Source organism: Tympanuchus pallidicinctus, unplaced genomic scaffold (genome assembly GCF_026119805.1).
Source record: "Tympanuchus pallidicinctus isolate F22 unplaced genomic scaffold, pur_lepc_1.0 scaffold1, whole genome shotgun sequence".
Classification (NCBI taxonomy): Eukaryota; Metazoa; Chordata; class Aves; order Galliformes; family Phasianidae; genus Tympanuchus; species Tympanuchus pallidicinctus.
In genome coordinates, this window is record NW_026294618.1 from 46,312,428 (window position 1) to 46,325,292 (window position 12,865).

At 35.3% G+C, this 12,865-nt stretch overlaps 1 protein-coding gene across 1 annotated transcript in view; it reads right to left on the reverse strand.

Annotated features, from left to right (window-relative positions):
• FRK (fyn related Src family tyrosine kinase) overlaps positions 1 to 12,865 on the reverse strand; it is a 45,886-nt gene that overhangs the window by 14,616 nt on the left and 18,405 nt on the right. Inside the window, exons 2-4 of the mRNA XM_052680893.1 lie at positions 12,507 to 12,628; positions 4,740 to 4,903; positions 4,032 to 4,200 (exon numbers count right to left, since the gene is read on the reverse strand). Of these exons, the coding sequence (XP_052536853.1) occupies positions 4,032 to 4,200; positions 4,740 to 4,903; positions 12,507 to 12,628 (455 nt within the window). The remainder of the gene's footprint in view (positions 1 to 4,031; positions 4,201 to 4,739; positions 4,904 to 12,506; positions 12,629 to 12,865) is intronic.

Sequence of the window (12,865 nt, forward strand, 5' to 3'; positions counted from 1 at the left end):
GTAAGGATATGTACTGAAATAACTAGAAAAAATAATATCTTTGTTCAGGGAAACAGAAAATTTCCTGCATGCAAATTTTTTTCCACTGTATATGCATTAAATATATTACATGCTAAAGAACTGAGAATATTACTAAAGCTTCTCATAAGGCTACCAAACCTACAACTATTTTGAGAATGCTTCCTAAACAAACTCTGCTTTGGAAGCTTCCATGTAAAGAGGGAAACTTGGGAGATGGTTTACAATATGATAATGACAAACGCATCTGTCAGCTTGAGCAGGCATAAGGAACTTTCAGAGATATGATTAACTGGTGATGATAGATGCCTGCTTTATGTGCTGACAGTTGGAGAAGCAAGCTAAGCCCAGGCAATAAGTTCTAGAAAATCCATCATGCTCAGCATAGGACAAAGTGTAAATCCCTGCTGCAACATTTTCCACTTAAGTAGAAAAAAATAATGTCTCGGTGAGGAAATAAAAACAAAAATGTGAAGTGATGGATCAGGGGCCTATATCAAGACATCGCTGTGCAGATCCGAGAACATAAAAAGTAATTGCTGTTTTTCAGTGCGTTTTCTTATCTCTGATCTCTACACATCTTTGATTGTGGGTCAGCAACTCAAATGTCTGAGATTACGCTCCTTAGATAATTCTTGTTTTCTCTTTGATTTTTTTTTCATTCATAAAATCCACCTCTTTTTGTTTTTTTTCCTGCATGCTAAAATGTCACAGATGCAGCCAAAGCAGAATGAACCAAATGCCAGACAACTATCTGAGTGCTGGCATGACATTACTACTACTTTTTATTAAAGCCACAGTATCAAAGATCTATAATTCTGTTCCTTCTAGATTAGAAACCATAAATTTTGGTCATTGCAGCCTACAAAAACTATTGTTTCCAGCTTAGTCCCAGCTGAACTGTGTGTTCAGAGCGTTGCTGAAACACTTGAGCAAATTGCTTCTGGAAGCATGAAGGAGAATGCCATTGGCTTAGAAAATGTAGTTCTTCACTCACTGTGGAAAAGTAGTTCTCCATAGTAAAGTGGACTCAGAAAAAAAACCTATGCTGCTGATTTATTTATTTTTTTAGCTGCAGCTTGATATAATTAGATCCTCAGTCATGCATCTGCAAAATTTGCAGCTTATACTGCCTTTCATTCTATGTTACTATACTGCCAAGAGTGTTTGTAGATATCTGAAAATATACTCATGGAATTCTTCTCTGAAGGAGTATCTCTTTCCATGAGCCAGCAATATGTCCATATTGCCAAGAAAACCAAAGGTATCGTAGGCTGCATTAGAATACTGTCACCAGCAGGTCAAGGAAGGTGATCCTATCCCTCCACTCGGCCCTGGTGAGACCCCGTCTGCAGTGTTCTGTGCATTTCTGGGTTCCACAGAACCAGAGACATGGACATGCTGAAGAAAGTTCAGTGAAGAACCATGAAAATGATTAGAGAACTGGAGTATTCCTCTTATGAGGAAAGGCTGGGAGAGCTGGGAGGGGATCTTACCAATGTATAAGGGAGGGTATCAAAAGAATGGTACCAGGCTCTTCAGTGGTGCCTAGTAACACAATACAATGTGCACAAACTGAAATACAAAGAGTTCCATCTGGATATGAGAAAAAAACTTCTTCTGATGCTGACAGAGCAACAGAACAGGTTTTCCGCAGTGCATGTGGAATCTCCTTCTCTGGAGATCTTCAAAACCTGCCTTAATGCTTTCCTGTGCAGCGTGATTAATCAAGTCATTTTACCCAGCTAAACTACCATAACACAAAGAGTATCACCATTGAAGGAGCTTCTTCATTTTTAGTGCACTAGACTGTGAGTAAGCAAGTTGGTAAATAATATGTTTATTTGGATGTAAAGTCTTCATTTTTAGCTAACAAATATATCATTTTTATTATCTTATAATCTTTGGTGAATTCGAATTTTTCTAGAATAATGTCTTCTCTGTTTCCTTTATCATTAAGACATGGAACAAGTAATGAATTGATCAACAAATAAATAGATTTCCAAAGTTCAGTTTGGCTTTAAACATATTAAACTTTGCTTCAGTTATAAAGTTTGATATCTCTAATTCTTTTCTTTTTCTTCAGGCTGAGTATTAAAAGCAGTCTTCAACCGTAGCTTGGTATTACTGTTCCATTCAAGATTCATGCATTTCTGTGTAGTCTTGTCAGTTCTGATTGAGTCCATTTTTAAAACAGGAGTTTGTTTCACAGAGAACTGAAAATATGCACAGTTCCCATTGCACAGAAGGAGAAGATGAAGCAGAGTTTTGAAATGAGTTATTAAGTGGAGCTGAAATGATTAGTTTAGCATTTCGCACATGCAATACCAGATAAATGTCAGCTGCACTTTCTCTATAGAGAAAATAAGTAGAAATGTATGAACTGCAATTTGTGCAAAATCTTATTTTGTTTGATGAGAAACAAATCTTTTCGTAGAACGCTAATTGCCTCATATTTTCTTTCCCTGTCTTTACAAAGCTGGACTTGTTCTCTCTTTTGGCATCATACCTAGAAAAAAATTGGTTAGCACATAGAAAAAGCCCAGTGAAGATTGTCTTAAAAAAATGGGACACGTAAAATATCTGAGCTACTTTAAGAATTCTGCCTGTAGATTCAAGGAGAAAGTCTGGGTTCAGACTTCTTGTTTCAGATGGATCTCTGCCACAGAATGGCTTAGCACTGCGAATGTCTTAGAACAGGGAAATGGACAGAGATTTCAAAACAATTTCTGTGTTTACTAGATCAGTGTGGAGATGATCAGCTCATTGAAAATGTATGCTGTTTTTTCACACTAACTAAGACTTTAATCTGAACATTTTTTCTTCTTTAACATAAAATAAAAGTTTCTTAAATGCTTTCAATTTGCAAGTCCAAAAATAATCAACATTATTGTAATATAAGATAGACCTAAAATGCACTTTTAGATTCTTCCCTTTTCAGGAGATCATTCTAGTCAAGTAGGACTCAGGAATATCTAGTTGTTCTTCTAAATCAAAGGTCCCAATCTATTTTGCTTCCTGAAACTGAATCATTAAATGAGCTTTTTCTGTTTGTAACAACAAATTGTAATATTATCTTTAAAAAAACATAAATGCCACTCATGCTATCTTCTTCTCTATGGGATTCTTGCCATCTGCTGGCAGATGTTTTACGTTGTCTATTTAAAATGCATAGATTACTTAAAGGTAATGAAAAATAATAAAGAAAAAATGTTCAAAGCTGTCTTAATCACAAGGTTATATTATATTCAAATATTGGATATTAATGTTGTGTGTCAAAACACGCTAGAATGTATTTAATCATTATTAAAATTGAAGTACTTCTTAAATATGATGAGCTTAACACAGTGCATATTCCATATCACCAAGGAAGCTTTATAATATAGCACCTACTTACTAGGAAAAATTCTAGTGATGACAAACCAGAAATAAATGGATTACTTCACCTACAGATCATACTTGGTCACTTAATTCTACACCAGCAATATGGTAGCATACCAACAAATGTAAACTGTCTTGCTGGGTTTCTTTTTTGTGTACTATAAGAATTTTTGTGTAATGCAAGAATTATTTTAGCTCACACAGAAACAGAAAACTATATTATGTTGTCATTCTAATGCATTGAATCATAAAATGGCTTGGGTTGGAAGGAACCCCAAGGATCATCAAGTTCCAACCCACAGGCAGGGCCAGAACCTCCTGATCTGGTACTAGATCAGGTTGCTCAAGGCCCCATCCAAATTGGCCTTGAACATCTCCAGTGATGGTGCATCCACAATCTCTCTGGGCAGCTTGTTCCAGCACCTCACTGCTCTGTCTGTAAAGAACTTCCCCCTCACATCCAAATACCAAACATGATCTGGACACTGAGATTCATTAGCCTATAAGTTTAAATACAGTGATTTTAAAACAGCTACACATAGGGATAGAATCTATATTTGTAGCAGTGAAAAAATAAAGAAGCAGTTTTGGCAACATTACTCATTATTAACATTTAAGAGCAATTCACATACCTGGTTTTAATGTTTTGATTGCCACTGGGGTGGTATTATTCCACATTCCTTCCCATACTTCACCAAACTGACCAGATCCTAACTTTTTCAAGAATTTCAGAGATTTTCTGTCTATCTCCCACTGATCAACAGTTTTATATGACAAATCAAAAGTAGTAGGAATTTGTACCTGGTAAAAGAAAATAAAAAATATATTTAGATATCCCTTCCTTTTTTTACAATGTTAAGTTGAAACAGACATGAGTGTTTCCTGACAGCACAGGTGAAGTAAGTTGAGAACATAAAATAAATTTGATGTTTATAGCCAGAAATAAGGAATATTCTAAAGAAAATATGCTGACATTGAAAGTAAAAATTAGAAGTCAATCCCTAATAAACTTTTTGAATAATCATGTCTTGCTTGCCTGAACCTTGTGGTTTTGCCTCCATAATTACTTATAGACAGCTGGAGTTATGAATCTAAAGATTTTATCACCATATACATCTATTAAAATTGGTATTAAGAAATTGTGATTTGGCATATTTTCTCCTCTCACCTGTTCAAAATTAACACTTCAACTTCAAGAAAGAAAGTGTATTGCTATCTGAACTTTCTGAAAATAAGAAAATAATGACCATTCCAATTATGCAAGCAGATATGGGACTAGCACTTTCTAAATGATATTGGAGACTTAGCTTGTGAAAATATGTGCACACATTCACTCTTACCTTTGGACAGGGCTTTCCAAGCGTCACGCAGAGGCCATCACTGTTCTTACTGTAATAGTCAACAAACTCATTCAGAGTTTCAAAAGTTTTCAATCTACTTAAGAAAAAACCTTCTCCATCCAGTCTTTTGATCCTGTAGTGCTTCACTGATTCACCATCGAACACTAAGAAGATTTAGATATATTAATTTTTCAGGTATTAAAGCAGTAGTACAATATAGTTTATGACCAAATCAGCAAAAGAGGCATTAGTTCCTAGAGGTTGTATTGAAGAAATTAAAACAAATTATTTTAGTTTCAAAGATGGCAATGGTACAAATTCTTTTCCAAACCACAGATCACTATTTAGATAGCTTAGCATATCCAGTCTTCCAGTCTTTAACTATTCAGATTTGGAGATTCTTATAATCACCCTATGATGTGACACAAAAATAGTTAAGGTCATAATTGTTGAGACAGTTCATGTTTTCCATCTTTTAGAATACCAAATCTTCCAAGAGAATCTAGAATTCAAAGTAATCATTTGATCCATTTTTAATATTTTGGTTATCATACAATATTTCATTAGTGTTAGCATTCCAAGTAGCATCTTCTGGATCAGCAGGCATTTTTAGAGCAATACAAATGTACAGACAGTGCTCCACGGTTTTCTAGAAAGCACTCATATTTTCCATGGATTTTATTGAGTTATGTGTGTGCTTGGAATATGTAAAAATAAGACTGGTAATGCTCTGCTTTGAGTAGCTTATAACTATCCTTACCATTGAAATGTGGTTTATTCTCACCTACACTTCTGTAAACAAAAAGGCCTTTATCTTATTTAGGTCTATCTCCCGATGTTCAGTGTCTTTTTCTGTGATTATCACAGCAGAAGTTGATAATATCAAAAGGAGAGCTATGTCTCTGCAGGGTGGGACTGGTGAGAGGGAGGAGCAGCAGTAGACCAGAGATGGAGAAAAATGCACTCAACTCAAGCCTTGGTTAGGATAGTTGATTTAACTATCAGTGCCATAGCTTTTGGCTCTAATATTAACAGTGCTCTAAAATGAACCTAGCTAAAGAGAAATTCTGACTATATAATGCATAATTTAACAGGAAAGATGTTTAAGCACTAGGATATATTTTTTGCATCCCAAACAGAAGAGACATGCATGGGCAGAAGGTTTCCTGATGTGGGGAGTTTCAAGTGGAAAAATGTTCTGAGCTCATGGAATTACCAAGGTGCAATGGCATTAAGTGAGAAATTTGAAAGTGTGGATGGGGTTTCTTCTCTTTTTTTTTCCCACATGTTAGAGCTTGTGATGGGACACAGGATGCCCAGTTAGAGCAGGGGTTATGAGATTAAGAAGCAAGACAAAATGGAAAATATCTACTTACTTTGAGAAATAACAAAGAGGAGAAATATTGGAGCAGAGTTTCTCTAAAAGAGAAACATCACTTTTTTGAAAGAGTCAGAAATAGGTAAAAACAAGAGAGGAGAAACAGAGGCTTGTCATTCTCTTCCATTCATGAAACAACATGGTACTTTTCTATGATGAGTAGAAGAGAGCTTTAAAGGGAAGCAGGGCATCTCATTTGCCTTGCTAGTCATCCTCATCCAACGCTACTCCTTTTCCATAGATTGGGTGGCTCCTTTCACATCCATTGGTACAGGAGATTACCATTATCTTCCCCTTCTCAAGGCCCTCATACAAGACAAAACTGAAAAGAAAAGTACATGGAAAAGGCCTACTGCTATTTACCCCTATATTTGAGCATTTAATTTTTAATCACATTAGCAATGGTAGAAGTGTGCACACAGCTACATATTGCACATAGAAACAGATGGCTTGTATTACTGGTTGCTTTTGATTAACAAAGATGATATAAACTATATTTCTCTCACCATTCCATTGTTTAAATAATAATAAGAAGAAAATCCTCCTTCCATAATTACTGTCACGTATAACAATTTTTCTGACAACTCTGCAGTTGTCAGGCCCAGCCACCAGAGGGCATCTAGGAACTATTAAAAATGTTATAGGATTTTATATCTGCCACAAGTAATATTTTTAGAGAGATTGGTAACCAGTTCAATAAGGACCTGCATAAGGCCCATAAAATGGAATTTTTTAAATACAGTTCCTGAGAATAAAGATAATTAAATCAGAATTTTCAAGTAGCCTTTTTTTTTTTTTTTTTTTTTTTTTTTTTTTTTCTAATGGAAATTTAGTAACAACAGATTGAAAATGCATTGAATTTTTCAAAATTAAAGTAAAATTAAACTACCCAAATGAATTGCTATTTGTGATTAATTGAACAAAAAAGCCAGCAGGATGGCTGTGTTAATCCCATCTTAGCAGAATAAAGTGAGAGTATGTAGTTTGTCTATCTGTTTTATTCATTAGAAATATTATATTTGTTACTTCTAAAGCAACTAATATTAATGTAAAAGTTGGTTTGAAACATGTGTTCTATTTTTTTAAAGGAGACTTGCCTGAAACTTTATGGCTGTCCATATAGAGGTCAGACCACACCAGTGCAAACTTCTGACTTTATGTTTTCTAAGGTTGTGAGTAATGGTTACTGGACAGGAACCTGTTTATACTGGATTTTGTAGATAAAAAATGCTTTATCGTAGTTAGTGATATTTTGCTACTATTCAGATTGTATTCCTCAAGGTGATATCAAATCGTATCTCGCCAAAGTCTGCTCTTCATATCAAATTGAAATAAAACAGTGTTTGCCAGGTAGGTCTAACCTTTTTACCTCAACCAAGGAGTGTGATCTGAATAAGGAAATAATGAGAAACAGTAGTATAACCATAACATTTAGAAATGGCCAAAGAGAAAATTTCTTAAGGCTGTCAAGGAAAATAATGAGTTAGCCTACTGTATAATACTTGTCTTCACATTCTTGTGACATTGCTGTTTATGGTAATTTCATAGTTTTTATTTCCTCTGGATGAAGTAGGGAGATGTGTGAACAATTCAGAGAAAATTTCTGGGCTGACACAGTCTTTAGTTGTGATAAGCAGCTGAGGGAAGGGCTGGTACAGCACTTGTGAGGGAATTGTTCATTGACATTCCAGGGCTGAAGCTGGTTGTGTGAGTCCTACATCTCATTGGCAGAGCTGCAGCATAGCACAACTTCTCAGCCCACACGCAATGAAAAGCACGTGGAATTCTGGAAAGAGGCAGCCATAACCACCCCATAATGCTTTCAGTCTTCCTTAAGCACAAGCCAGACAGGATGGGTCTGTGACTTCAGCTTTACATAGCATGACAGCAACTAGGTTTGAAGACTGCAGTGAATTTATCATCCAATTCCTTGCCCTTTCTGATGTAATTATGGCTTTCCTTAGATTTCTTCATGGTTTTGGCTTAACAAAAACATTCTCCTCTCCCTCCTCCCCTCCCTTCCCTTCTACATCAGTTTAGGCCATGGAGAAATACATTTTGCAACCCCAAGGAAGTTAATAAAATAATTTGTTGCCCACGGCAGCAGAAGTAAATTTTATGGTGGCACCAGTGAAGTCTATATCCTCACCAAATAAGTAATGGAGACACTAAGACATCATACTGCTAGAGTCCCAGCAGCTCTCCCTCAGCACTCACACTACAGAGTAAAAAGCAGGAAGGGAGAGTGGGAACTGAACCAACCTGGGGACCACAGACCTTAATCCTCTCTTATCCTTTCCCAGAAGGAGAAGGAGCTCTAACAACAGACCTGGTGAGCCAGGGGAGGCTGGGAGCAAAGTAGCTGCTTGGATCACCCCCACCAGTACAGAGATGGTACAGTGGCTGCTCCAAGAGCATTTTCCTACAGCCATGGTTTTGTCACTCCGAACAATTTACTTCCTTAAATGATTATGGTCTTGTTTTGTTTTGTTTTGTTTTCCCTATGCCTAAAGGCAATCTGGACTAGTGGAAATCACACAATCTTTTTTTTAGGAGCAAGAGGAGGAAAAATGCATTGTCATTTAATGCCATCAGATAACATTATTCAGTAAGGGATGAAATAGAGAGCCTCCTGCTATCATTGGCAATGACACTCAATTAAGCTGAGCACATCTAAATTATGGCTTTTAATTAAAAAGAGGCAATGTATAAGATGGCACCAACATGTTGAAAAGTTAATATATTTCACAGCAGATGCTGGAGTCATCAACATAAAAATCTGTCTATAACATGTGCATTTTTAAAATGGGAAAACCTATTTTTAAAATGTCAAACACTTTAAAATGATAGTAACACAGTGCATGATCTAGTTTGATGTGCTTTCCATTTAACTATTCACAGCTATGAAAAAGTTTTCTGAACATCACATTTTGTTATTAATTTAAATAGTTGTTTATAATTAAAATCTTTCACAAAATATGAGTTATCCCATTAAGGCAAGCAGGAAGTGAAAATATTCCTTTTAATGAAAAGCAGGTTTCATTGATTTGTTGTGTTGTTTGTTGTTTTTTTTCCTGTTTTGTTTGTTTTCTAAAGATATCCATTTATTCCTCTTATTAACATTACGTCTCTTATATTTTGCCCATATGAGTGTGATATCAGACATGAATATCATGAAATCAGCTTTTGGAAGCTTGGGTAAGAATCTCTCTTTCTTTTCTATTTCTTTTATGTTTTAGATTTATTATATTTAAATGTAAGACTGGACATAGATTAAAAAAAAAACTTTCTGATAGACTTTAATTCTGAAAGGTAGGTTATCGCTCTTTAACCATTATCACCATCTTCTCTGGAATGAAATCAAAGCAGCAGTAGCAGAAAGAGTAAACTCAGTGAGTCCTATAGAGGATGGGATCTTGAGGTTTAGTTCAGTTTTTTATTGTTGTTGTTTCTTGTTTGTTTGTTTTTTATTTTTGGTTTTGTTTGTTTGTTTGTTTGCTGTTGTTGTTTTTCTGTGCAGAAAAAAAATGGGAAAAGATATTAGAGAGATATTCCAAAATACCGAGTTGTGATTTCTCCCTGGTCAGTATAACAGCTAGCACAGAGATATCTGAGCTATCAAAGACCTCCTAAAATAAATAGTCCTGAATCCCTACTCCTCAGGTTCCTCGTGAAAACAGTGTTTTTGTGCTTCAGCTTTGAGAGTTTGGTAACTTCTGATGGAATAAATAAGAGGAATTCAGAAAAATTGCTTATTTCTTAGTATCTCAGGGATCTGAACAACTTTCCATCCAATTACCTCTTCCTACAGTACAGTTCACTTGAACACTTACTTTTGGGAGATCATCTACTAGATCTTTCAAAGTAGATATAAGTAATGAGATTATGGACATATAAATATCTCAACCACTATGTATACCATTACAATGGAAGGAAACAAATAGCACAACACACATGAGGCATCATTCAGTCAAGTCTGTTCAGTAAGCAGCAAATAATATTTAACTTCTTCAGGATGAAGTAGCATGTTGAGGCTAAATTGCATTCCAGCCTGGGAAGATGCTAAAAAGTCTAGCAGCAGTGCTAAATTGTTTCATTAATACTGTCTACAGACTGTGTCAGAATTTAGTTTCTTTCTATTCCTAAAAGACTACAAATATTTAATAAATCTGAGATGGCACTTGCCTACATGCTCAGTGGACAACCCACACATGTTCTCAAAGAAGGACTGTCTGCTGTAGCTGGAGCCTCACCTCCACATATATAATGTTCTTCAGTTGTTCTTTCATCTAACAAACCAGCATGGAAGAACTCCATATTGATGGTTTCATATCTTGTTGTTATAAGGCATTGTCAAATCTGTTCCCAAAGAAGTTTATACAGAAGCCTGAAAAAAAGTCTGCTAGAAGCTTACTTAGTTGAATTAAATATAAAAATCAAATATGTTATATTATCTTTCCAGGAAAAAAATGACTAGCAGTATTAAAGGATGGTCTTATCCCATCACAAATGCTGCACTGATATGTATTTTCATTCTCTTTGACTTTTCTCTGTGCTACTTCTTTTGTAAATAAGGCACTGCTGCCTTCATCTTGGAGAAGTAGTTGGGAGGCAGGCTAAGGTATTAAGATTTTGAACTTTTTCTAGCAGACTACAGTTGTAGAATAGTAATAATTAAAAAAAAAAATACAAATTGCATTTCCATCCCCTAGATGCAGAATCATAAGAATTTTCATCAATATTTATTAAGGTGTCATGTATTCAAACGCCAGAATTAAACAGATAAAAAAAGCATAGCTATTCTTCCCTTCCTAACCACATTGTTAAAAGTCTAGCCCAGTCCTTGGATGAAATCAGTTCACTGGAAGCTGAAACCATGTAAGACAGGAAAAAGTTAGCACATAGAGGGAAAGCATTTTGAACAGCCTGTGGCTATAATACAATCTTCAGATAAAAGGGTGTGCACACAGTGAGTCAGTTCTGTCACAGTTTGGGAGCAAACTAATAACTTGTTTATTTTAGTTTTAATATCAGTGCTTCTTAGCAAGAACAAAGTTCTTTGAGGTCCAGATGAAAAATGTGGAAGTAACTGTGCCAGAGCAGATCATATCATATTTATTTTGTAAATTCTCTATTTCGATCAATATATTTTCCTCGTCTTTGTAATAAAAAGCAACCTTCCCAGACTACCATAAGACAGTGCAGATACACTCCCTTTCCTTGTGATGCAGAAAAAGAAACCAAGACAATGTGAACAAAAGACTTAATGAACAAAAGTTCACTAAGCTGCTTAATGCATTTTTTAGTTATGCTTAGAAGGTGAGTAACGTAAGCATACAGGCGGAAAAGGAATAAACGGGAAAGCATCTGCTTCTACAAGAGGCCTTTCCTTTTGCTGACATAATTCATCATAGAATCATCATGAAATCTTTTGTGTTGGAAGGGATTTTTAAAGGCCAACTAGTCCAACTCCCCTACAATGAACAAGGACACCTACAATTAGATATTCTCAGGATCCTGTTGAGCCTGACCTTGAATGTCTATAAGGATGAGGCATCCACGATTTATTCATGGACATCAAAATTCTTTATTGTCTTATGGAATTAAAAATGTAGAGCACATTAGAAAGTTTGAGTAGAAACTCATTGTCTGAGGGGCATCTTTACACTCTTGATGCACACTGGTAAGACAGGTTTGATAAAAGATGCCCATAGAAGAGAACGAATTACAATAATTCCCATCTATTCTGACAAATATATATTATGCAAAAAAAGATAGCATGTATATTTTTGCAGGAAAATAAAATAATAGTATTCTTATTTGAGTCTTTTGGATCAAAACAACAGACTGAACGTATATTTAAAAAAAAAAAAACCTAACATCATAACTCTTTTTTACCAATGCTTACAGGCAACTTTTCAATCAAGTGTAACTGATTCTGATGTACAGCTTTGAAATTCTTCCATCATTTTGCATCTGAAAACAAGCAAGCATGGCCCTGAGGCAACAGAAATCCCATTTTCTTGAACATCGGACATTTGCTACAATATGTTTAATTTTTATTTTGCATACCAGTCAGCACCATGGTGTAGCGCAATCAGGCATTTTTTGGCATAAACTATGAAAACATTACTTATTTCAAGGCAGCTGAAGGCTGGAAGTACTAACTATTTTTTGTTCTGAACTTATTAATAAAGAAGCTCTAGAAAAGAAAAGTTAGTAAAACCTCAAATGACTCTTGCAATTTTTTCTTTGTATATCTCCTGGGAAATAAATATCATCACAAATTTTGATTTCATTGCCATGCACATTGTTTAACAAAAATGCAGAAGTCCAAATAAACTGAGACAATTTTAAAACATAGGTTAAGATGAAAAGCTAAAATATACCTGACAGTGAGTATTCGCCTTTTAGACTTTCGCTTGCTCGGATTAGGAAGGCTCCTGCCTGGTTTCCAGTATATAACAGTTGTCTCTCAGCATCTGCTCGCTTGATTGGTCCAAAAAACCATCTTAACAAATAAAACCAATTAATTTTAACATTCAGCAAAACATACTAGAAAGACAATTAGGTTTTATGAACTTGCTATGTATTTACTAGAAGATAACGTGTGATATGCTGATTAGAATTCCAATGGCGTGGAAGAACAGATTACAGGACAGCCCATAGAAAATAGAAATTCATTGTCAGAAAATAACGCTTAAGCATTTGACTAAAATCTGGATTCTGCAGCTGATGAAAAGGACTA